Genomic DNA, 27,993 nt, shown 5'->3' on the forward strand with positions numbered 1-27,993 from the left:
TTATTTTAAATAAAAGTTGTGAGATGAAATTTAAAATATCGTCTTGAATATTTGTTTGCAAGCTTAAACTTTGTAGTTTATTTTCAATTGAATAAGCTTAAGAGTAGCCCGGGGTCTATAGTCAATTCACCGGTTCCCGTCAACCAAGTTACACCCTATAAGTTTTGGAAGCATGCCAAATCTTTTAGCCATTTTCAATATAAATAGTAGCAGCGATCAGACGGTTCAATCACTTTTGAGTGTATTAAGCGAGAGGTAAAAATTTATCGTTGCACTAAAAATACCTTGGCACATCTTCCGAATAACATACATTAGAGATTGTCAAGCGTGAATGCAGTGAAATATTATAAGTACGACATTCTCTGTATATGATGTATCGTACCAATATAAAATACAACAATTTTCGTACATTTTATGACAAGTATATGTATGTAGGTATACATTTACTAATGTATAAATTAGTGAAGATTTATTTATTTTTATTTATTTGTACTTTTTTTATATTCTACATTAAAGTTTGATGCAGCCAATATGAACCCTGAAAGAACCGACCGCCATCCACTGGGTTAAAATGGACATTATCATAAAACTTCAAATTGTGCTGACTTTACGTGAATGCAAATATATTATATAACCTAGGTAATAGACAGAGTTCATTAATATTTCATATGAATTCAAAGTTTAGAAGTATATACCAACGTTTCTGTTGGATGTAAAACTAAAATATAGACTTTTTTATTAACCCACAGACATGTATCAAGATAGACTAAGCGAGTGTTCCCGTGTCCAAACTAAGATTATGAAACTTACTTGACGCTGGCCTACACTCAGTCCGCGCTTGCAGTTCGCCAAGGAAAGACGTGAAGCTGAATAAAGTAAAATGCCGAATTACGCCGTTATAAACTGTAGAAACTCCACAGCTGTGAGTGGCCGAGTTAGCACAGATGTTTCCTTCCACCGGTAAGTAATTTTCTAATCAGAATATGCACTATTTATTTTAAAATCAAATAAAGAATATCTGTGGAAAACGATCGTGACAAACACGGATACCAAATCATACGAAATGATTCGGAATACATTGCGGCTTTTACTTGGCACGGTAAAGATCGAGTCGTATGATAACAAGCAATGAATAGCGTCTTCTCATTTTTCTGTTCTCATTTTTCTGTCCAATTTTGTGGTTAGTGATGTTCATTTGATGCAACAGTTCTCGATTCTAATCGATTTTATAATCGAACAGAAAAATGATAATTTGAAGGAGCAATTTTTCAGAAAAAAAGGCATAGATTTTTTTTGTCATTTAATACGACTTGACCTAGAACTTTTAAGTATTTTAATACAAAGGTACTAAAAATAAATATTATGACATGGACGCCATTAGTTAAAGTGTCATCTTGGGAGTTTTTTAAGAAAACTCCTTATTGCTTAGACTATGTTTGTTTTTTCAGTTTTCCAAGTAACCCGAACATAAAAGAAAAATGGATTGATGCAACGGGACATAAAGATTGATTGATTGACAGTTTCATTACTTTCTTTCGATGGCCTCTCTAGTACGTAGTACACGGTGTAAGAAAAAGCTAAAACACATTAGTTTACTTGTTAGAATATTAAAAGGTTTATAAATTTATTTTATCATTCCTCTGTCTATGGTAATTATCATTTTTCTGTCTTGAATCGATTTAGTAATCGATTACGATTCATTTATTTAATTACCTCTTAGACATAGATCTAGTTTGATCTGATTTCTTTCGATTTACTTCGATGGGATAGGACGATACTAGAATCGCCGCGCGAGTGGCGTCCTAATCGATTTAGCGTAAAATGAAATTACCATCACTAAAAAGCGCTCGTGACGTCATAACGCGTCAAGGTCAGTACAAAAAATATGACACGCTTGGTTTTCATACAGATCGCGGTACTTGCGTAGTCTATCTATGTCTGTGTATTAACCTAGCTATTTATTTACTAAAAACAGAGGTCCTTGTCACTTATAAATGATCTCCACCAGGCAAACAACTGACAGTTTTTATTTTTATGCATAAATAAGTACTTAATATTTAAAAATAAATAGAAAAAGATATATATTATTTAGGTTGAATATGCCGAGACAAACGCAAGCTTTAAATATGATATCCAAAGTATCGATATATGTACTTTAGTTATGTATATAAATCTATGAGGCTATATTTATCGAAATTGTAGTGAAAACATTTCATTTCTATTTTTTAGGTCATAACATCTTAACAAATAACTCTCTATAAGATGTAAACAATAGCACAAAAAATCCACTTAAAGCGAGCGGCGCGCCGTAGTACTTCTTATATTACTGGAAATCTCTTCAAGTTTTGTAGTATTTTTTCATAATATTCTCCAATATTATATGGAAATGCTTATCAAAATACAATGAATTTGTAAGCATCATTTTGAATGGCTAGATGAACATACTGCGGCTTCGAATAAATAAATATAACAAAAAGCTTGATTGATTTTATAACTTTAAAATGAAAAATGTTTACAGAATATCCTTTTGAATCTTACAATAAAGCCATATTAAACCATAAAACTACTGAAACTTAAACGACATTTTCTCTTCAAAGTCGATTTGGAGTTCCATCTATCTATGCCAGGTGTTATCAGAAAGCTTCTGAAAAATCGCACCTTCATATAAAGTACCTCCGATTCGCGTGGTTTCCATCTATTGTGTGTCAGTGTTTTTATCTTTTAAAATAAAATATTTAATTTTAAACATTTGTTCATATTTCTGTTATCTGTTATATTTCCTTCGGTATATCTTTATGTCTATTATGTGTAAAGTGTAAATAAATAGATACAATATATAAATATCACTTTCTCTTCCCTTTTATGTAGGTAGATATTATAATATGGATTATGTTCTTACGATCCTTATAAAATAAAACTTGAATATTTTCCACTTTTCAACATTTAATTAGCAAATCCTGATATTTTGGACTATCTATATGCTGTATGGGTACCTAGGTACATGGAGGCAGTAATTATAGTCATACGGAAGGCCGAAGATAGCTCGGTTAACCCAACAGGCGGCATCAATGCGGTTTCCATTATAATTATCTGCAATTCTCAACGTAGAATTTCGATTTATATGCTACTTCCGAAGTAGTTATGTGTGTTCCTATAACCTAGTGCTACACTTACTTACCTACTTATATTCTTTAGATGAAGTAACTAGAAATATCAATAAGTTATCGAATGATATAGAATGTAATAAATATGTAATAGGTACCAATACACTTTAAAGATTAAACAAGCATAAACTAAACGCTTGATTTAATTGAATTTCGACTATGATTTCGACACTTGTAATCGTTCAAGTCGCATCTATGATCTAGTCTTAGTCGATATTATAATACATATAAGAGTTACACATTCTAATAAAATATTACCAGAACTATTTATATCCTATATCGAATATCTAACTTAATGGGATCCTAAATTCCCTAACGGACTATAAAATGCAGATACCGCGCTCGCGTCTTTAATAACTTTATAAACATTTTGTATAATTTATTAAAAATGCTATAAAAAAATGTAATAATCAGGAATTTTTCATTGAAGAAACATTGATGGTATGAATGATGTGTTTATAGACTGATTTGGCAAGATGTTTCTTAGATACCTATATATGACTAGCTTCGCCCACGTTTTCAAAGAAAAACCCGCATAGTTCCCGTTCCACTCGGATTTCCGGGATGAAACCTATCCTATATGTTAATGCAAGTTACCCTCTATATGTGTGCTAAATTTCATAGTAATCGGTTCAGTAGTGTTTGCGTGAAAGTGACTATAACCGTAACAAACATACACATCCATCCTCGCAAACTTTCGCATATATAATATTTGATAATATTACTAGTAGGAAGGATAGGATAGGATACGTATACTTACCTACTGGTATACCTATATTAGTATCTATTTCAATACTTTTTGTTACAGAAAGACTTGGGGTTTCTTTTTTTTTATTCCCTGATTTATTACACCTACACGTAAAACTGAAATTTTTATTTTAATAGGCTATTATTATCTCTTAAAAATGAAGCGATCGTATTTTTCTATTTATGTGTATTTGTATGGGTTGTATGTGTACTTTTTAGATTTTGACTAGTAAAAAGATTGTAATTAAATCAAATGGTAGGTAATGAAAATCTTCTTATGTTATATACCTATAATTATTTATATTAAATACTAGCGACCCGCCCCGGCTTCGCACGGGTGCAATGCTGATACTAAATAACTGTGAACGTTGTATAGGTATAAAAACATAGCGGCTTCGCACGGGTATAAAATACATAATATATAAGTATAAAATATATAATATAGCCGGGCTGCCGGCCGGTGCCGCCGAAAACGCTACGTCCCGCAATTTTTAAATCTGTAATATCTTCGAAAATATTCACTTAAATCATAGGGCCATATAGATCTATATTAAATGAACAATGTATTCAAGGTATTTAATTGGTTAAGGATTAAGGCTGTATTGGTTAAAATCGCTTCGAAAATTAGCCATTATTTGTCGTAAAAAGTAAATGACAAAAAAAAGTTATTGTGGGTTATCCATAAGAGATAGACATATACCACCGCGGACTTTTCTGTAGACCTTTTCAATGTGTATAATACTTAGTACATTATTTTGATAAAACTCGTAGGGTTCAGCCTGCGTTTGCAATGTAAGCGGAAAAAATGTAATTTTTTACGACATTACATTAGAAACCTCAAAAATAACAGTACTTCTCCACTATTTGATGGATGTTATTATACATATAAGCCTTCCTCTTGAATCACTCTATCTATTAAAAAAAACCGCATCAAAATCCGTTGCGTACAAAGGGACATAGGGACAGAGAAAGCGACTTTGTTTTATACTATGTAGTGATTAGGGTAGATTTGTATTTAATTAATATAAACGTAACCTGATAGTTAAAATACTTCCATGTATAAAACTAGACATGTCTAGACGCCTAATAAGTTGGAAATTCGATTCATTATAATATTATTTTTCGTATACAAATTTATTCAATATTCCTGCACAACAACAACAGTTAGAAAGATTTTAGCAAGAGCAAGTTGAATTATATTTATTGAAGAAATTAACATTGACTTAAATTACGTTTTTCTTCGAATATGCTTGAATAATTTACAAAATACAATTTTCCGATGTATTTTATTTATTTATCTGGCCACGCCCTTCATTGAATTTTTCATTTTACTGCCACTGTCACAATGTTATCGGCGCTATAAATTGGTAATACAACGAAAAAAAATTAATGGTAGGTATCAAAATATTTTGTTTGGTGCTGAAGATTGTGATAGTTTTTGATAACTATTTCAGGCATAGATATAGCTTCTGCCATAATAAAAATAGATGACTTACCTACCTAACTGCGAACTGTAATTCGAATCTATCTATAATTAAGTGTTATCATTTAGCTTCTACGTCGCCAAAGTCCCTACTAAGTTCAAGGGTGGCGTTACGAACTTCATCCCTCGGTTTCAATTAGTTATTAATGTTGAGTTTCACTTGTTAATTCCATGAACGTAGGTAAACGTGTTGTCTGTGGAATATTTTACTTATAAGCAATCTTTTCGTTTGTGATAGAGTTTCGGTTGAGGTAGAGTTTCGGTTGAGGTAGTATAAACCTCCATGGCTATTCCGACTTATAAATATTTAAGTGGGTACCTAGGTGATTCTCATTCAGTAGGTACCTAGTTAATTATTTGCGTAGTGGATTTATATTTTATAACAGGTCACAGGATGTCACAGGCCTGCATCATGTCAATATTTGTATGATACCTACCTACCTTTCTTATTCATTGGAACCTTACCGCTTCTCCCCGGCTCGGTTTGACCCGGGATAAATATAGCCTATGTTACTAAGGATTAATATAAAATAGTATAACGATAATTGTTTTATAATAAGTTACTGCAGTTTTTTTATTTAAATGCCACTTTGATTGCATTTATTGTAAAATCATACAATTTCATCGACTAAAATCACTTTTCGATTAGTGTCACATAAATTAGAATGAAAAATATGTAATTTAAAAAGCATAGTAGGTCTCATACTTTAGAGCTTAAATCGATAACCATCGCATGTCATAAATAATACATTTGCAAGCAAGGCTGTTATAAAATGCATTATTACCGTAAATCTTATTCACATTAAGCCCATGCACTTAAGACAATGTCTTCTTTTAATAAATGTTGTCACGGAAAATATTTGATGTTGAAAAATATTTTGTTTTATAGATCAAAACAAAAATAACCCAACTTCCTAAAATTATTCTAGTCTTGCCTAATAGTGCAGTGTAAACTCCTTTGGTTAGGAATTAATTTAATAACATAAGTAGTTTATAATATATTATAATATAATAGTTAACTAATTTTTTTATAACCTTTACCGTGACCTACCTACCTACTTGTTTGTCGGTATAATTTTACGCATAGTACATATTTGTATTCTCTTTGGTTTTACGTTGTACAAGGGTGTGGTAGGTATCATTGCAAGATTTCCCCACTTACAAAAAAAAAAGGTATATTACCTCTTTAGCTACGTAGCTACTACGTACGTAGGTAATATTCCAAGGATATCTGATAGTTATTGAGGATTAAGCAATGATTTTTTAATTAGTAAAATAGGAATTATTGCTTTAATGCAATATGTATTTATAGGTACATAAGATATGAATAATAAAACCATAAAAATCATTAAATACATACATTAAAGTTTATTTTAAACAAAGATGCAGGTAGCTAACTTAAATTTTATGTATTGCTTATTTTTTTCCTAAGTTTAATCTAACTGCTATTGTTGTGTAAAATTAATGGTCACCCGAGTGCTAAATTATGAACATTAAATATTTTGAGCCTTTATTCTTAATTAATTTCATCCTAAAATTTACTTCATCACTAATTGAAATTAAGTAACTAGTAGGTATGTAATTTAAAAATATGGATGTAATGCATGTAAGAAGAATTCAAAGTTGTTAAGTATAATATCGTTTCATTAAATTATATTTTACAAAAGTTGTTCTATGTGGCCACCAAGCTTCAAGCTGCTTGTATGTCTCCTTTCAGTAATTTTACGCTTTATAGGCCCCGTTTTCCAATTACAGAGCATAATGCGACTCAGTGCCGCACAATGCTGAATTATGCTGATGCTTAATTGGACCGCCTCCTCGGTACAGTGGTTGACGCGTGAGCGTAGAACCGAGGGGTCCTGGGTTCGATTCCCGGTGGAGACGAAAAAAAAAATGTCTCGGTCTGGCAGGACACAGAAGGCTGATCACCTACTTGTCCCTAAAGAAAAATCGATCAGTGAAACAGATGTATGAATAATGCATCTGCCCCCTACCCCACTACGGGGACATGGGACTTCACTTTTTTAATTGGAACGTGAAACGCACCAGCAGGTTGCGCCAAGTTCAGTGTTGAAAAAAAAATATTCATAGAGTTAGCAATAACCTCATTAATGTGTTAAAAAAGTGGTATAAATAATAATTGGTTGAAAAATATTTACGGTTATTTTAAGTAATTTGGATTTTGATTTTTTCATTAACATTTTTTTCAATGTTTGTACCTTCATCCATACTTATATTTATTTTTATAACACAATTTGAATTAACTTTGATTATTTCGAAAAAACTACAATGAAACGAAAGCTTTAAATTTTTTTCCAACAATTAATAATTACTAACGATAAATCGATTGCACGCATCAATTCACGCGCATTACTTTTTCTAGTGCTCGATTGTGCGAAGCGTTGCTGTAGTTGGAACATTCAACGTTAAGCATTATGCCGCATAATGCGCTCTAGTGCTGTAATTGGAAAACGGGGAGTGTCGCCCTCATTTTTTCCCTACTCTTTTTTGCCAAGATGTATTTTTTGGTTGCGCCTTTTTCCACTAGACACAGAATAATATGTGATAATATCTAGTAGCACCAGAGAAATAATATGTTTCCAAAGACAAAGCATAAACTAGAAAATCAGGTATGCTCTGTGCTAGTGAATGATGTAATGGCTGGCGTCCACTAGGCGGATCGGGCCGGGCCGCATCGCAACGCAAAAATACGCCGGCCTATGTTTTGTATGAAACATCGTCCATTAGCGACGGATCGGGTCGGGGCGGGCCGCAACGCATTGGCGGATATCGCTTCGCAGGCGGATTTCTGCCGGCGGTGCGCTGCGGCCCGGCCCGCCCCGACCCGTCTAGTGGACGCAGGCAGGCGGATGTAAGCGGCGAGCGTCTGTTAGATAAAATCCGCCTAGGCGGTCCGCCGCGCCCCGTACAGGTGGACACAGGAGCAAACAGCGCGTCCATTAGAGACGGCCCGTTGCGATGCGGCCCGGCCCGATCCGCCTCTAATGGACGCCTAGCATTAAAGTGACACAAGACACAAGTGACATACGTCTTTTGGATAAATTTGACGTTTATTATACCTACGTTTCATGTGGTTGTATTGAATATTGATAATTGATGGCGTAAATTAATATTTGTGATGTTACAATAATTTAAATTCTTACTAATAATTGATAATGGCTGCTCGTGGAGAAAGAGGTGTTTCACGAGTTCTGGATAAATTAGAAGCGTCGGTTAATGATGGGAAATTTTATGAAGCACACCAAATGTACAGAACACTCTATTTTAGGTACAAAAACAATATAAAATTGATCAAAGGTGACTCATTTCATAATCTTGTAGGCTAATATGAAAATCGTGAATTCACAGGTATTTAAGTCAGAAGAAATATAGTGATTTGTTACAATTACTGTATAATGGAGCATTGATACTGCTACAACGCGATCAGCAAGGCAGCGGAGCTGATCTGAGTATTCTTTTGTTAGATGTTTTGTCAAAATCAGAAACCAAGCCCACAGAAGAATGGATTGAGAAAATAGCTAAATTATTTGAAATGATCAATGCAAGTGTTCCAGAGAGAGACACATTTCTAATTAATGCTGTGAAATGGTCAATGGATGATGGAAAAATAGGTCATCCATTGCTTCATAAGGTATGAGCCTTAAATAAAAATATTGAACCTATTCTGTTGGTCTGGTTATTTAAGCGTAATTAAGAACTTCTACATGTAGTTTTATAAAAAAAAATCCCGTATTCAATTGAAAAGATTATTTTTAACTATGTTTGTGTAGTGAACTGTGGACTGCTATCTCCAATGTTTGTTTTTTGTAACCCTGTTATTCTTCAGATCTTGTTTTATATTAAATTGCATACCTCATACAATTTTACTATTATTAACTCTTTAATTACAATCTTTGTTAGATAAGTTTTTCTAATGTAATTTGAAACTTTGGAACTGTTTCTTATATTTTGTTTAATTATTACAAACCTTTTCAGAGAATTGCACAGGTATACTGGCGGGAAAAGAAGTACACATCAGCCCATAGACACTTTTTACATTCTAGTGACGGTGCAACTTATGCAACTATGCTCATAGAACTTCACACAACAAAAGGACTGAACTCAGAAATAGACATGTTTATAGCGCAAGCTGTTTTACAAATACTGTGTTTGAGAAACAAGCAAATGGCAGATGATGCTTTAAATGAATACACAAAATCGCATCCTAATATAAATGCCCAAGGTCCTCCATATATACTTCCACTTTTGAACTTTTTATGGTTTCTCTTGAGAGCTGTTGAAGAGTGAGTATTTCTATTTCCTTTTGTATATTCTGGATGCTTTCCAAAAACTTACCTTAAAAATAGGCAAATAAGATAAAATGGAAAAATAAGGTGACATATACACGCTGTATATAAATTTCTTGGGTAATGTAATAGAAAAAAATGTAAGCGTGTACTAGAGTACACACGTAAGAAGTGAAACTTCTTTATGACCTTAAAAATGTCACGAGTATGGCGTAACGCAAAAATGTCACGCGTACGGCGTAACGCAAAAATGTTACACTAAATTTTTGTCCAACCCCGATAAAGAAGTTTCACTTCAAAAACATTACTCATTTTAAACATTGTCATCATAATCCCAAATATCCATCATAAATTCCCACCGCTGGTACATGGACCTCTTATACAGACCATAATCCACAACATTGCCAAGCGCGGGTTTGCAGATGACAAATGATATCAAAATTTGTTTCTTCAACATGTTGATTTTGTCACAATGTTTACCTTTACCGTTTTAAAAGATGTCATGTTTTACATGTAAATATATATATATATATATATATATATATAAATTAATATGTTCCAGCCCAATTTATGATTTTTGAAGTGAAACTTCTTTATCGGGGTTGGAAAAAATTTAGTGTAACATTTTTTCGTTACGCGTGACATTTTTCCGTTACGCGCCATCTTTTTGAAGTGAAACTTCTTTATCGGGGTTGGACAAAAATTTAGTGTAACATTTTTGCGTTACGCCGTATGCGTGACATTTTTGCGTTACGCCGTACGCGTGACATTTTTGCGTTACGCCGTACGCGTGACATTTTTGCGTTACGCCATACTCGTGACATTTTTAAGGTCATAAAGAAGTTTCACTTCTTACGTGTACTCTAGTACACGCATACATTTTTTTTATCTGTTATTCTTATATTTCATATCAAATAATGTTCTTTTTCTTTTCAGAAAACATGTAATGAAGTTTCAAATATTAAGAAAGTGGTATGCAGTCAGTTTAAGACGTGACCCTAATTATTCTGGTTACTTGGATAACATTGGACGCATTTGGTTTGGAATAGAACGTCCTCAGCGCAATAAAAATCCAAATTCTATGTTAGGTGGCCTTTTGAAATCTATGTTAGGAGATGTGGACAGTTCAGATGACGAAAGTAGTAAAGTGGTGCAAAAAGCAAATGTTCCAGATATAGATTAAGGGATAAATTTTAGAAGACAGATGTAATATAGATGAAGTATACTGGTGTTAAAATGTTTGTATCAAGGTGATATTTTAATGAAATTTCAAGGTATATTTGTTGACTGTTTTATATGAAATGACCCTTTATAATAAGTTTTGATTATCATTTCACTTTTTAGCATTATGCTCAGTGGTCAATTATTCCTTGATTGTTTGTCCCTGTAATTAAATTAAATTTCCAAAAACACATGAAATGCAATGTATTTATTTGCCTTGCTATTTTTAACAAATAACAAAACTTTTAAATTATAACACAAATTTGTATTTTAGTTGTAAATATTAACAAAGTAAATAATGTTATTTTTGCATAATAATTAATAACATTCTTGGATTGTATGAAAATAAACAGATGGCAATGATATTTTGTTTATTTTATTTTTTTACCAATAATTCATAAAAGCTATACAAACTTCTAACTGCAATATAACATGAAGTGGTTAACATAACATAAAAATATACTAACAATAAAACCTTTGTAGAATAAAAAATATATAATATCATATTATTAAGTAAAACAATTACAATAACCATAATGCTAGATTTACCATAAATGAAGTTGTAATTTAAGTTTGTAGGACAATAATATTATTGATGGCATTTATACAGATTCATTAAATTATATAGAAAAACAAGAATTAAACAGTCTTAGTGTATAGTTTCTGAAGTATGCGGTCAAGATGGTAAAGACTAGAATTTTCTTGTGACTGGCAATATTTGAAAGAAATTTTGCTTCCTACATACCATACAAAAATATACTTAAAATTAACATTTTACACTGGTGAACTGGTCCCCTATTAATTAATTACAATTTAAAAAATTGTGCTTATCAGATTAAGGTATATATACCATAATACCCTGTATATTTGTTACAATAAATAAACTGAAATAAAATTAATTTTAAAGTTATAGATATAATATTATGCATACATAAATATAATTTGTGCTAGGAATGTGTAGGTCAAAAACATTGAAAGGAGAACCAATTTTATTAGAAGAGGAGATATAAATGAGCTTTTAGGATTTGTGCTACTGTGAAGGTGTGCTAAAAAGATAGAAAAAAATGTCTGCAATATTCACACCTCTAATAATAATAAAATAATAAATCTCATTTAATACCATATGCTCCTCTACTATTGCTATATACAACTATTACTATAAAAATAATTGTAGGTTCAGTATTATATAATAAATATTATATCTGTTTGATGAATTATGATTTGATCAGTTATTTGTTTTATGTGTTTAAAATTAAAACAGCATCATATTAATTAAATTGCATGCATTTAACTCTCTTTAATATCTTCCACTGTAAGACATGTTATATCTCGTACAAATGAAGAAATTTTAACTGTGTTCATTTGAAGATCAAATTTGATCTTTCTATTTTTTAAATCTAAAGCTTGTCTTACAATGAATCTGTTAAATTCATGTACATCAGGATGATTAAGAAATTCGTTTACATCCATCCACCTACATGCTTTGATTTCTAGATCTGATTTTGTAATTTCGTCTGATGTAGCTTTTAACTTTACTACAACATAAATGTCCGAGTTGCCAAACATTGCATTATGAGTGTGTCGTAGTGTCACCATGGAATCAAACTCTGCATCTACATTAGTCTCCTCCTTAACTTCTCTGATCGCAGCATCTTTTATATTTTCTCCTGAAAATTTTAATATCATAATCCATACTAATATTATAAATGCGAAAGTAACTCTGTCTGTCTGTCTGTTACTCAATCACGCCTTAACTACTGAACCAATTTGCATGAAATTTGGTATAGAGATATTTTGATACCCGAGAAAGGACATAGGATAGGATAGGTTATCCCGGAAATCCTACGGGAACGGGTTTTTCTTTGAAAACGCGGGCGGAAAGCTAGTATGATATAATTTCTGAATAAAAAGCATATAATATATGCTTCTTATTCAGAAATTAGATTCATTAAGCAGTAGTGTTATATAAGTGATAGTATATCTGTATTAGAACAATCTTATCAATTTTATATAATCCACTAGCGACCCGCCCCGGCTTCGCACGGGTGCAATGCTGATAAATACACTACAGAAAAACTGTGAACGTTGTATATAAAAACATAGCGGCCCGCTCCGACTTCGTATAGATAGCCTGGCGGCCGGCCGGTACCGCCGCAAACGCTACGTCCCGCAATTGCACGCCTCATAAGCGAAGCGTTGAGGTGGGTACAGCTACTGTCACTTCGCGCAAAACATATGATTTTTCAAACTTAAAATGTCTTTATGTATCATACATTGCACTTGTAAGATAATACATACACACACATATTAAGAAAAAACACTATTTTTAACGTTCATGATATTTTTGATGTCATTTTTGTTATTTAAACTAGTTAAAAAACAGTTTAAAAAAGTTCTGTCTTGGACGTCCGTGTGTCTGTATGTGCGGATCCTTTTTCTTGTTAACACGATAGCGACCGAAATACTTTACTAATCGAGTCTTTTTTTTTCTCTTACGCTTGAGTATGCTCAGGAATAGAACCCTTTCATTTTTCAGGGTCTGATTCGATGTGGTTTAATTGTTATTAAATAAACAAAAATAATAAAATTAATTAATATTTATTAAAAAAAAATTATGAGGCGTGCACTTTTGGATTTTCCAAATTATTTTTAAATCTGTAATATCTTCGAAAATATTCACTTAAATCATACGGTGTAAAGGGCCATATAGATCTATATTAAACGAACAATGTATTCAAGGTATTTAATTGGTTAAGGATTAATGCTGTATTGGTTAAAATCGCATCGAAAATTAGCCATTATTTTTCGTAAAAAGTAAATGACAAAAAAATGTTATTGTGGGTTATCCATAAGAGATAGACATATACCATCGCGGACTTTTCTATAGACCTTTTCAATGTGTATAATACCTTTTCAATGTGTTCAGCCTGCGTTTGCAATGTAAGCGGAAAAAATGTAATTTTTTACGACATCACTTTAGAAACCTCAAAAATAACAGTACTTCTCCACTATTTAATGGATGTTATTATACATATAAACCTTCCTCTTGAATCACTCTATCTATTAAAAAAAACCGCATCAAAATCCGTTGCGTAGTTTCAAAGATTTAAGCGTACAAAGGGACATAGGGACATAAGGACATAGGGACATAGGGACAGGGAAATCGACTTTGTTTTATACTATGTAGTGATACTAATAATATTATCAATACGAAAGTAACTCTGTCTGTCTGTTACTCAATCACGCCTTAACTACTGAACCAATTTGCATGAAATTTGGTAAATAAATAAAAATAAATAAAAAACACTTTATTTGCACACACAAAACATAACAAAATCAAACAATAATATACACTGGAGCGGTACAAATAGGCGGCCTTATCGCTAAAAAGCGATATCTTCCAGGCAACCTTAGGATATAGGAAAAGTTAGAAGAAAATGAACAATTGGATAGTAGAAGGAGCATAGCGAAGCATTATAAAAAGTGCAAATAAAAGTAGGAAATAGTTACATAAATACAAATATTAATACATATAATATATATTATATAATATATAGCGAATAAAGAAAAATAAAGAAAATAACAGGATATAAGTAAGTAAGATAGATAAGAACGTATGAAACATTTAAACGTTAGTTGTGAAGATAATGCTGTTTGACCAGGTACTTGAAAGAGCTGATAGATTGAGCTTTCCTGATGTTTAACGGGAGCGAGTTCCACAACCTTACAGCTTGCACGGTAAAGGAAGCATCGTAAAAACGAGTTTTGTGAGCGGGCATGCGAAGCGTAAGGTTGTCCAAGGAGCGTAGATCGAGTTCATGGGAAGAGCCCAAGAACACGAATCTATTTTTAAGGTAGGATGGGGATCTAGGATCAAAAAGGATATTGTACAGGAGGGAAAGGATGTGAGTATTCCGGCGAAGTCGGATGGGCAGCCAATTGAGTTTCGAGCGATATTCTGAGATATGATCATATTTGCGCAAGCCAAAGATGAATCTGATAGCAAAATTTTGAAGTCGTTCTAATTTGTTAAGTAGCTCCTCATTAAGGTCTGGAAAGCATGCATCACCATAATCAAGGATAGAAAGCAACAAAGACTGCGCCAAAACAGTTTTCGTAGGAACAGGTAAAAAGTTGCGCAATCGACGTAAAGATGACGTAACGCCAAAAACCTTACGGCTTACTTGTTTTATGTGTTCGGTCCAGGATAGGGTTTGATCGATATAAATACCAAGGTTTTTAACCGATGTACTATATGGAACTGGGACTCCATCGATCGAAATAAGAGTTAAATCCGGAAAAGAAATCTTAGAAAGCAAATAAGAACTGCCTAAAATAATAACTTGAGTCTTTCCAGGATTTAATGTGAGACCATAAGCATGAGTCCAGTCGACAATGGATTGAAGGTCAGTGTTGATGCGAGTAATCGCTTCTTCAAGATTTTCCATTGACGAATGGGTGTAAATTTGTAGATCGTCTGCGTACAGATGGTAGAGAGAGGAAAGTTTAGAAGAAATAGAGTTAATGAAAATACTAAAAAGGAGGGGTGACAACACGCCGCCTTGAGGGACGCCAGCAGAAACATCACACCATGAGGAATAGGATTCATCCACCCGGACGCGCTGCCGACGACCCTGCAAGTAACTACGAAACCAACCAACCACCGCAGGAGATACGTTAAGAGAACTAAGCAAAGCTAACAGGATATCAAAGTCAACGGTGTTGAAGGCATTGGAAAAATCGAGGAGAGCAAGGATAGTTAGCTGCTTATTGTCCATTGCCATACGAATATCCTCTGTAACTTTGACAAGAGCAGTGACCGTGCTATGGCCCGTACGAAAACCAGATTGTAAAGGATCTAGAAGGGAATTATAGTTAAGAAAGGAGCACAGCTGTTGTTGCACTAGCCTTTCAAGAACTTTAGATAGGAATGGTAGGATGGAAATAGGGCGATAATCGGAGAAATTGGATGGATTGTTTTTTTTAGGGAGTGGAATGATGAATGCATCTTTCCAGATCTGGGGAAAAGAACTCGAAGATAGGGAGAAATTAAGGATGTGTGTGAGGATGGGAAGGATAATATCAAGAATGGGCAGAATCATAGCACGGCCTATACCATCACAGCCGAGAGCATTCGAAGCGATGGCCAATGTATTCTTCTTAACGTCACTGGCAGTGAAAGGTACAAGAATGAACGGAGGAGAGTCAGGAGTTTGCATGGTAGAAAGAAGAGAAATGGTATCAGTTTTAGTGTTACAGTCCAGAGTAGACTTTGACGAGGAGAAATGTTTGTTAATAAGATCTAAATTAATATTTACAGGAAAGGAGATATTCTGAGATTTACCAACTCCAAGTGTTTTTAAAAATTTCCAAGTGTCTGCAGTGTTGCCGCTCTCAACGGATTTGTGAATGTGGCGTCGTTGTGCATCTCTACACATCGTATTGCAGCGATTGCGAATTGCTTTATATTTTTCACGATTGGAGTCCGAGTTATTCAGTTTAAATTTGGCTTTCGCCAGATTTTTTTTGTGAACAATAGATCTAAGTTCATCTGTCAACCAAGGAGCTGGAACATGCTTCATTTTAACTGCTTTAATTGGCGCATGAGTATCGTACAGTTTAGTAAGTAGTAAATTAAAGGCTGCAACTTTGGAGTCTATACAATTGGCAGATGAGACAGGTGACCAATCGATTTTTTGAGCATCATCACACAGACGCTCAACGTCCATTCCACGGAAACTGCGCTGTAACAGTACTTTGTGCTTTCTTTTGGGAGGACGAACACGGTAAGAAAGGAAGACAAGGTCGTGGTAAGAAAAGGCATCGGCAGTGCACTGACCGTGCTTAGAGACAAGATTAGGAGAGGAAACAATAATCAAATCTAGGAGAGAAGGACAACAGCCAGGAGAGAAGTGAGTAGGATTAAGGGGAAGGATATTGAGGTTACAGGAGGATACGATTGTTGAAAGCTTGTCACTCCGGATGTCATTTTTAAGAAGACAGGTGTTAAAGTCTCCCATAAGAATGACATGGTCATAGAGAGGACGTAAATTCTCTAACGTTTTTTCAAACGCCGGAAAATAGTTAATAAGAAGGGAGGGGACATAGAAAACACCTAAAAGAAGTTTAGTGCAGGAAATCATGACTTCAATTAGCAAGTGTTCGGCCTCGTCGGCAGGTGGCGGTTGTGGAGATGTGCTGATAACGGTGAAAGGTAAGTCGGAGCGTAAGTATATAGCAACTCCACCACCCACCCGACCGGTACGGTCGTTACGTACCAAATTGAAGCCAGGTAAGGAGTAAGAGGTAGAGGAAAGACAAGGCTTGAGCCAGGTTTCGGAAATAAGGATAGCGTGAATGGAGTTAGAATTAAATGATGCATGCATATCGGTAAAGTGTGCCGGAATACTCTGTGCGTTGATGTGGATAACGTTAAAATTTTTTAAAACATCAGAAAAGGTAGAAGTCAAACATATATCAAGAGGTGGGCTGTCAAGACTCTGAAAACTATCATCACAACTATGAGCGCTTACGAAGGAATCACAGTCACTATCATTCGAAAACGAAATGGTGGACTAAATGTAATGCTTATATATTAAATATTAATATATGAAAGAAATTTGTATATAATATATGTATATATAAATAATTAATAATATCAAATATAAAAATATATATAAACTTTTCCTATACCCGCCAGCTACATAGAAAATAAAAATTCAACAAACAAGTAAATACGCAAAAACATAACACGGAACGTAGGTACTGAAACATTACAAACTAAGTTGACATCTCCGAGGTTGACATTGATTCACTGACATTTGACATTAGACATATTACGACAAGTCAACTGTCAACACAATAATAAATCAAAACAAGAGTGACCTCTAAAAACGTGTGAAGTGTAGAAATTATATAATTAATTGAATACGGGGGTAATTTAACTTGCCGAGCGCACAGATAAAAAAGTGACACAGAAAATATATAAATTACAATTACAACAGGAAGAAAATTACAACAAAGATAAATATTATGGATACTCATATTATAAAGAAGGGCTCACTTTCGTCCGACTCTTTTGGGCCGGGTGTTACCCGAACCCTTAGACGCTGGGGCAGCACCGGATACAGTGTTTGCAGGCACAGCTGCTGGATCGCTGACGATAACGTCGAGTTCATCAGAACTTGTGACCCGGTGTCTTACACCATCGGCAGATCTCACAATAATATTTCCCTCTTGAGTCCAACAGTTAGAAACTCCAAATTTCTTACGAGCCAACATAAATGTATCATGCCGAGATTTTGTGAGAAATTCGGAAATAGTAATTCCCGTATTTTTAAGGCCAGTCTTGGAGAACCATACCCGATCACGGACTGGCACCCGGTCAAATTTGACAACAATTGGCCTGTTTCTATCAGCTGAGTAATGGCCCAAGCGGTGGCAATGACTAAATGACTCTGCATTAACATCTGGCAGTTCAAGGTGCTCAACAATAACTTTAGCCACAAGATCAGCGGTGTTCTCCTTCTTCTCTTCGGCAATACCATGAAAGAGGAGCATCTTGCGACGAGAGCGGGTTTCCTGCTGGTCCGAGATTTTCAGCAATAACTCCACTTGTGCATGTAGCGTTTTGAGTGAGGAAGTTACAAATGTGCGAAACAAATTAAAATCAGTTGTGTTCTCACCCGAAGTTGTTTCATTGTTGAGTAGCTTCCTTTCAAATTCTGCCATTTTAGTGTTGAAATTAACAGTCATCTCTGACAAAGTGTGCTTAAGTGACTCCATGGTAATAGTGATTTGAAATAAAACTTGTTAGTTGAAGATAAGAGTGAAAAATACAGGAGAATGATGCTGGAAGGTATAGTTTTTACACAATCATAACTTTACACTGAGAAATCAAGTAAAAATGGTATAGAGAGATTGGTATAGAGATATTTTGATACCCGAGAAAGGACATAGGCTACTTTTTACCCCAGGACATAGGATAGGTTTTGTTTTTTAATTATTAATCTAATACAGCTTTACCACCACCCTATGTCATGATTTTATGTTTTTTATCTTGTGTTTGGTTGCCTGGAAGAGATGGCTACTAAAGCCATAAGGCCGCCATTTGTGCATGTCTCTCTTCTGTATATGTATGTCTTTTTCCTGTTTGTAATGGTGTACAGTAAAGCGTTTTCATTCATTCATTCATTCATTCATTCATTCATAGGTTTTATCCCGGAAATCCCACAGGAACGGGAACAATACGGGTTTTTCTTTGACTGCGTGGGCGACGCCGCAGGTGGAAAGCTAGTATTATTATATACTATATCTAAAAGAGCAACTATAGAGTTACTTGACAGCTCTTCTCTGTAGAAAATTCTTTCCTAACTGGTGGAAATGGTTAACAGTTTATTATGACATTTCAAAAATGCTTCTGGTAGAAGTCTAATTAAATAAATAAATTTTTAGGTTTGAGTTTTTTCCATATAATAAATGCATAATATAAATCAAATAATAATATCTCTTTTATATCAAACTAGCGGTCCGCTCTGGGTTCGCCCGTGGTACATATTTCGCAATAAAATGTAGCCTATGTTTTTTTTCAGAGTCTAAAGATTGTCTGTGCCAAATTTCATCAAAATCGGTCCAGTTGGTTATGTGTGAAAACCATACATACATACATAATTACAAACCTTTCCTCTTTATAATATTAGTATAGACAAGTATTTTTATTTATTATAGACAAGTATCTTTAAAAATCAAAGATTTTTCTTTACCTCTTTCCACATAGCCTCCAGGCAGCTTCCAATGAGGGTAATCAAAATGTTTCTCAGTCACTACAAGCATTTCATTCTTGCTGTTCAGCACAAGCCCTCCCACTCCGAGGTTTGTATGACAAGCAGGAGGTAAGTTTGCAGGTCTATCCAGGGGCAGCCATTTATACATCATCACAAAGTCACCTCTAGCATGATGGAAGTTGAACCCTTCCTGAATTTTTTTATAAATATTATTAAACTACACAGTACACTTATTCAAGTATATTTCAAAAGTATGACAAATAAATAATAATGTAGGCAAGTGCTTTTAATAAACTCTAAAGAAAATCAAGGGTTGTAATTTGAAAATTAAACGCTGTCTCGCTATGCATAAATAGTATTGATACTAAATTAAAATAATTATATTTTTAACTACAATATAACATATACATATATAGGTACTTAATAATATTACAATACTTACATCAGCCAATATTGGAACCCAAGATGCATCTTTAATATTGACTTTGAACCAAATACATCTTCTTTCTTCAGTTACCCACTTTTTTAAGGATTCTAAAACAAATAAATATCAACAACTAATCAATAGTAATACTCATTAAAAAATCTCCATTGAAAATGTAGTCTCTTAATTTTTTTTAACAACATTTTCAAAACTAAAGATATACCTAGGTACCTTGCTCTAGTAAATTTGATTTATAACAAGTGTAAAATAATAAAAATACATATTGAGGGTTTATTTATTTATTTATAACACTTCATTGTACAAAACAATGTAGGAAATGTGGTACAAATTAATGAGATACAAAAATTTTGCACAATAGGCGGCCTTATTGCTACACAGCAATCTCTGCCAGGCAACCTGGTAAGAAAGGAAATGTGAGAAGAATAAGGAAAATAGCGCAAAAAAAAAATAAAAGAAAGAATATATTTAAAAAAATGCCTACATACAACATACTACAGGGTTATATAGGATGCTACCTAGAAGCAATAAATAGTCATATTTATGGCTCATATCTGTTAACAACAATCTTTTTTTACTTTACTATGTGAAAATAACTTGCAGAGCTGTAGAAGGGGTTTTGGAGAATAGGCAATCAGTTACCTATAAGTACAAAGGAACCTATGCTAGTATGTGCATTTCAGTAATGAATAGCCTAAATCCATTGAGCTATTATTACTATGTAGTAATAGTATGTAACACAATGCTTAAATTCTTTTTAAAATTTTAAGAGTAAAAAGTGTACAATTTTTGATGACCTTTGGGATAATATATTATTTAAGGCCTTTAAAATAATGAATAAGTTTTATAAAAATGGTTTTAAATTGCACAGTAATGGTTTTAAGTTTAAACAATGGTACTACCTACATACATAGTATAATTATAATAATTATTATCCACTCACCTAAAAGCTTTTCTTTAAATTCATTTTTCTCACAAGGTTCCTCTTGTGAAGTAACAGTAATACCTTTGTATCTATCCGAAACACCATTAAATACTGTACTCGACATAGTTTACTTAATAATTAATATTTCGTCTTATATCGTGAATCACAAACGGCAATCGCGTGTGGGGCGCAACAAAAAACTATTCTACATTAATCTCTAGTTTTAATCATGAACTTGATAAGTAATATTATTTTTTATAGTTGAGCATTTTACGCGAGTTCAAGTGGTGCAGCTATTATTTTATGACCTTTGTTTCTTTTGACTGATATATTAAATTATTTATTAATTAGAAAATTAAAAATAATTTGGACTATTTAAAATTGATTTTATTCGCCATCCGCTAAATATTTTTAAAATTTTTATTTTACGTCATTGATAATTAATTCATTGCATGTATATTCTCGTGAATCGTGTTAAATTATTGTGAAATGTGAATTGACATTTGACATTGAGATACGATGATACGGCATTTTTGACAATCGACAATCAACAGATTATAAAGCTACGGTCAAATTGAGGCCATAGATAGTAGATAGATAAACACTTATATACTGTCACTGTGATTTGCTTGCTTGCGGCCGCGGCGCCCATTGACCAGTGCAAACTTAGCACCCCATCAATGGAATTTTGGGTCGAAAATGACCTTGATCGTTAGGTCCCCGTTAGGTCCTTTAAGGTCCCACAATTTTTTCGTTAGGTCCCCTTTAGTTTTTTTAAAATAATTTTTTAAATTTTAGGTATAAAAAAAAATGCACTTTAGCACCCCATCCATAGAATTTTGGGTCAAAAATGACCTCAATCGATAGGTCTCCGTTAGGTCCTATAAGGTCCCACAATTTTTTCATTAGGTCCCCTTTAGTTTTTTTTTAAATAATTTTTTTTTAATTTTAGGTATAAAAAAGTTACACTTTAGCACCCCATCCATAGCAAAATTGGCAAATTTTATCAAAATCGTATTCTTTACCGTTAGGTCCGTATGGGCTCATCATTGAAATTGTTGAATTATTTATTTTATTAAAATTATAAAATAATAAAAACCTGCGCATGCGCCTTAGAGCATTAAGGCATGCGCACATCATACATAAACAGCGCGAAATTTAAAATGGTATCGTTTCATTTATTAAATAAATCTATTGTTCTGAGAGTGCTTATTTATTAAAAACCTACTTTTCAACCTAGAATTAAAATAACCTGGTATTAGTGTCAATCTATGGTGTCAATATATTTTTGTAGCGGCCACAGGGCCACACTACGGTCGAGGTATAGATTCGGAAAGAATAACATGCAACAAATCATTAATTTGATTCGGGATGACCTTCGCGTGGACACTCGAGGGGGCGGTATTCCAGTGGAACTGCAAGTGATGGCAGTTATTCGATATTGGGGCCGGCATGAGGTAGATGTGACTTGTGCTCTAGTTTTGGATATATACAATAGAAAAGCCTGTATAACGATCTATTACATTACAGATCCAAGAAGATTGTGCTGACATTCACAGAATGAGTCAACAGACACTTTCCCGTTTGTCCCGAAATGTTGCTATTGCGTTAGCTTCTAAAAGTTCGCGTTATATTAATATGCCGTCGAACTCAACCGAGGAAGCCAAAGCAATTAGGAAATTTGAGGCCATAATATGCGGGATGAAGCGTATCATTGGTGCAATAGATTGCACTCATATTAAGATACGCAAAGTGAGTGGAGAGGCTGGACAGTACTATGTTAATAGGAAGGGACATTACTCCATTAACACTCAAGTATGAACATTGTACAATAACATTTTAGTTTGATCATAGTGTATTTAAAGTAATAAATTTTCATTGTTATGTGTGCTATTATGTGTTTCTAATTTATAATAATATTGATGACAATAATTACAGGTAGTATGTGACTCTGACCTTAAAATCTGCGATATTGTGTGTCACTGGAGAGGAAGTACACATGATTCCCGCATATATAGAGAAAGCTCAATAAAGCGGAGGTTTGAGGAGAATGAATTTCATGGGAAGCTGATTGGAGATAGCGGGTATCCTTGTACTTCGCATCTTCTAACACCAATATTAAGACCAAGGACACAGGCAGAAGAAAGGTACAACCTGAGTCACATACGAACGAGGAATACTGTAGAGCGTTGCTTTGGGGTGTGGAAGCAAAGATTCCGCATACTCAACGAAACAATGCGAGGGTCTCTGCAAGTGATCAAGACCACTATTGTTGCTTGTGCAGTTTTGCACAATTTAGCAATACTCTTTAATGAGTCTATTTTAAATCAAGGTATTTGTGCAAACTAATATGTAAACAAAGTATATTTAATAATGCCAATACATAAAAAATAAGCATATTTTAATTCTTTATTTTGTATTTTTCTAGATCCTTCAGGCCTTGAAAATCAATTATTAATCGATCCAACTATCCCTGATAATATAGAAGATGAAGACGAAAATATAAACAGGGCCATTTATATTGAAACTTATTTTAATCAATAAAAACCATATTTTATTATTTTTCAAAATTTATTTTTTTTAAATATTCCTCCTCTAATGCAAGTATTTGGAGCTTCTTCTCGTGAAGCTCCCTCTCTTGTTCTATTCTTAATAGGTGAAGCTCCCTCTCTTGCTCTATTCTTAATAGATGCAACTCTTGTTGTTGCTTCATTAATTCCTCCCTGCTTTTTTTTGCAAGGAGGAATAATTGATGCTCGTAATTGGAATTTGATTTCCCACTGTAAAAATAACATAAACATTAAACATTATTTCACATAAATCACAGCTGAACAATAAGCACAGGAAATTTCATGAAATTCTATTTTCAACATTACATACTTACGTTTTTTTTGGTTTAGCTTTGAAAATATGATGTGTAGGATTTATACGTGGCAATTCAGTGGAGAAATTTGGCAATTCAGGCTAAAAATAAAAAAATAATAATTATTTTAAAATAATATAAATTTTATTTATAATACTGATATTTTTGTATAACATAACTGATAAAAATATTATACAAATTATTATATAATATGATTACCTATGCATGTGAAGTGCTTTCATCATTTTCATTCAATTTCAATGTATCATCAGCAGACTCCTTAGTAACTTCCTATAAATATATAAAATATAATTACTCAATCTCACAATAAAAAACTATATATGCATAGCGCTATTATCCCTTAATGGATATTCCAAATTAAGGAATAATAGCAGTAGAAAATGTAAAAAATATAAACCTGTTGGCCATGTGTTGCATCGCTATCGAAAGGATTGTTATCAACCACAAACTCATTAGGAAGAGCTGCTATAAGCTCTTGATCTTCAGGCGGAGGACTTGGTGGCGGAGGTCCCCCGCCTGTCATGTTTCTTGCCGTTCTAAATTTGTGTTCCGAAGCCTTAGCTTTCTTCAAATTCCTCCACTGATTTTGTATTTGGCTTAAGTCCCTTTTATGGAGTGAAATGATATTATAACTGAAATATAAATACAATAATAATGTTATTACACTGTAACAATTTATTAAATACAAGAAACTGTTAGAATAAGTAAAACTAAAATAACCAAGACAAAACATCTTCCCATGCAAGTTTTTTTGCTGTATTTGTATTAGTCGACGTATCCTTATTCTCTAATATAATATGTGCTCGCTCGAGCACTAATTATTTTCGAAGCACTTTCTAAAGAGCAATATATATTTATTAATAAGCATTAAAACATGTAAGGAAATAAGTACATTCTATTAGATTTCTTGTGTACATTACGTACCTTATCCTCCTCACTCCAATTCGTCGAACGAGAACGTTTATTGATCATTGAACTCATTTTAAATTAAAACTGAATTTGAATTTATCAAAAATCTCAAATCTGTACAAATGTTTGAAATTTGAAAGTTATCAATATCCTGTCAGTTAAACGTCATACAAAATAAAGTCTACCATTCATATTTGTCAAAAAGTACATTTTTAGTCAAGTTTTACGTGAATAGCGGGTTTTATTTCGATAATGTTACTAGAAAAAAATACATATATTGACGTAACTTAGTTGAGAGACTGCTGAGATAGGTTTATAAGTACCTAAGATTATTTTAATCATTGTTTAAGGAGTTGAGAGTTATTTAACTGAGAGGTGTTTATGCAACAGATCAGTCAGTTTTTATAAGTAAGGCTGGTAATTTTTTACGACATCACATTAGAAACCTCAAAAATAGCAGTACTTCTCCACTATTTAATGGATGTTATTATACATATAAACCTTCCTCTTGAATCACTCTATCTATTAAAAGAAACTGCATCAAAATCCGTTGCGTAGTTTCAAAGATTTAAGCGTACAAAGGGACATAGGGACAGAGAAAGCGACTTTGTTTTATACTATGTATAATAATATAATAATGATAGTGATAGCACAGTATTACAATATTATTTCCTACAGTAAGGAAACGCCTTTGATGTCGCGCGATGCCGCCGCCAGCGTAGGTACTTACGCTGCCACACGAAAATACGCTAGGGTTGCAACAAATGGGAAATAAAACAATTGTGATTATTAATATTATGATGAAATCATTTATTCATATGTACATTCAAAATAATTGCGATTATTAAATCTGATGTAATCATTTGTTCATAAATATATAATTACAGATATTGCACTGCTAAATATTATTTACGTGGACACTTTATTTTTGGATGTTCTTAATTGTATATTATACCATTTAAGAAGTAATGCATTCGCATTGGGATGTACAATCTGATTAGAAAATAATGAGGACAACATATACATAGCTTTGATTTTAATTCAACAGATACAATTATTAATACAATCTTTCTGAAATATTGTTTCCTTCTGGGATTTCAATGTAGATTTACATCCGTAAACGGAACAGTTTTTGCGCGCCATAATAGAATATGTAAGTACCTATGTATAATAAAATTATTACACAAAAAATACGACTGCGTCGTCCTTTCGCGATAGTTAATGCAAACTCAGCGTGATTGCATTAAGCGGCCCGCGTCGCCCGACCCCCCGCCAGTTCCCCTCCGTTTCTCTGCACAAGTACATTCGTCGCCATACTGTAGGAAATATGGTGATACTGTGGTGATAGTCCGGCTAACGAAAGATAAGACTGGAAAAGGCGGCAAATTCAAAAAATCATCATATTAAGGTAACCTAATGGTAACTTAGGTTATAGTTGGAAATAAAGTTTTGATACTTTAATTTATTATTACGAGCTTTGTTTTTTTGAGAGATTAACAACCTCTACAAACTCTTCATCTATATAATATTATATATATGTAATCTGGTACAGTTATCTGATACAGATAAAAAAAAGAACAGCTAGTGAAAGTAATAAAAAACATAATAAAATACAATTAAATTTTGTTTAATCAATATAATCATATTAAATCTAAAAGCCGCGTTCAGCCGCGAATAAAGAATAAGAATCACTATCATTATCTCTGACATCATTAACTCTTCCATTTCTGCAGTTATTCCATCTTGTTTTTTTTGTACTGCTCTTCAACATGAATAACATGGTTCGGTCATAGAAGAAATCTCGTTGAGATACTGATTTTGTGTCTTTAAACATTTTGAACGGACAGATCGTTCAATTTTATATTGTTGCTTTAATAGTTTATAACTGGATTACTGGTATCATCCATGCAAAATAATAATAATAATATTAAACAAATCATATAATGTGCAATGCAATCAAGATGAAAAGTATCAAAATATCAAGTCACACTGTGTGTTTTTCCTTGAAAACTACATCTCTTTCAAATTGTTTCTTTTTAAATTTATTAATCATAGTTTAAAGTTTTCGTCATGTTTTCAACTCAGTTTTCAATTATTAGAAATCACTAAAATCCTAAGCTAAAATCGCAGAAAATAAAATCACTTTGACAAGCTTTGACACATCAACAACTCAGGTTTTAATGACAGTTAACTGTTAAGTGTTGCCAAATAAATTTTCGAAATAAAAAGCCAGTCTCATCTTTCGAACCAGACGTGACTAGTATAGATTTATTTATTGATTTAATAAATGAAACGATACCAATTTAAATTTCGCGCTGTTTATGTATGATGTGCGCATGTCTTAATGCTCTAAGGCGCATGCGCAGGTTTCAATTATTTTATAACTAGTGCCCCGGCTTCGCCCGTGGTACATATTTAGTATCCTATATCCTTCTCCTGGCTCTAAACTACCTCCCTGCCAATTTTCAGCTAAATCGGTTCAGCCGTTCTTGAGTTATAAGTGGAGTAACTAACACGACTTTCTTATAAATATATAGATTTTAATAAAATAAATAATTTAACAATTTCAATGATGGACCTATACGGACCTAACGGTAAAGAATACGATTTTGATAAAATTCGCCAATTTTGATATGGATGAGGTGCTAAAGTGTAATTTTTTTATACCCAAAATTAAAAAAAAAATATTTAAAAAAAAACTAAAGGGGACCTAACGAAAAAATTGTGGGACCTTATAGGACCTAACGAAGACCTATAGATTAAGGTCATTTTTGACCCAAAATTCTATGGATGGGGTGCTAAAGTGTAATTTTTTTATACCTAAAATTTAAAAAATTATTTAAAAAAAAACTAAAGGGGACCTAACGAAAAAATTGGTGGACCTTAAAGGACCTAACGGGGACCTAACGATCAAGGTCATTTTCGACCCAAAATTCCATAGATGGGGTGCTAAGTTTGCACTGGTCGCCCATTGCGTCAATCTTAGGCGTCAATAGTCGAGCCAATTAGCGCAACCCTCAGAGGAATAAACCTAGGTTTAGGTTTATTCCTCTGAGAACTCTATAGGTTTATTGCTTTGAGGCGCAACCTGCTGGTGCGTTTCACGTTCCAATTAAGCATCAGCATAA

The 27,993-nt window shown here is 33.3% G+C and overlaps 3 protein-coding genes across 3 annotated transcripts; 1 reads left to right on the forward strand and 2 right to left on the reverse strand.

The window, feature by feature from the left end:
* Positions 1-8,452: 8,452 nt before the first annotated feature.
* On the forward strand, positions 8,453-11,287 carry LOC149486516 (Golgi to ER traffic protein 4 homolog). Its single transcript, XM_089698143.1, has 4 exons — positions 8,453-8,683; positions 8,764-9,046; positions 9,391-9,698; positions 10,638-11,287. The coding sequence occupies exons 1-4, from the start codon at positions 8,571-8,573 to the stop codon at positions 10,882-10,884; spliced, it is 951 nt and encodes a 316-aa protein (XP_089554269.1). The 5' UTR covers positions 8,453-8,570; the 3' UTR covers positions 10,885-11,287.
* A 139-nt stretch (positions 11,288-11,426) lies between these two features.
* On the reverse strand, positions 11,427-21,572 carry LOC149486517 (uncharacterized). Its single transcript, XM_089698145.1, has 4 exons — positions 21,091-21,572; positions 20,148-20,239; positions 19,685-19,895; positions 11,427-12,589 (listed from the first exon to the last, which is right to left on the reverse strand). The coding sequence occupies exons 1-4, from the start codon at positions 21,194-21,196 to the stop codon at positions 12,210-12,212; spliced, it is 789 nt and encodes a 262-aa protein (XP_089554271.1). The 5' UTR covers positions 21,197-21,572; the 3' UTR covers positions 11,427-12,209.
* Positions 17,853-18,807, reverse strand: LOC149486518 (uncharacterized). Its single transcript, XM_089698142.1, has one exon. It carries the CDS (start codon positions 18,705-18,707, stop codon positions 17,982-17,984), a length of 726 nt encoding a protein of 241 aa, XP_089554268.1. The 5' UTR covers positions 18,708-18,807; the 3' UTR covers positions 17,853-17,981.
* Positions 21,573-27,993: the final 6,421 nt, after the last annotated feature.

This window comes from Colias philodice, chromosome 8 (assembly GCF_061535455.1).
Source record: "Colias philodice isolate Cphi_HAF_F1 chromosome 8, ilColPhil1 Martin Lab GWU primary, whole genome shotgun sequence".
Classification (NCBI taxonomy): Eukaryota; Metazoa; Arthropoda; class Insecta; order Lepidoptera; family Pieridae; genus Colias; species Colias philodice.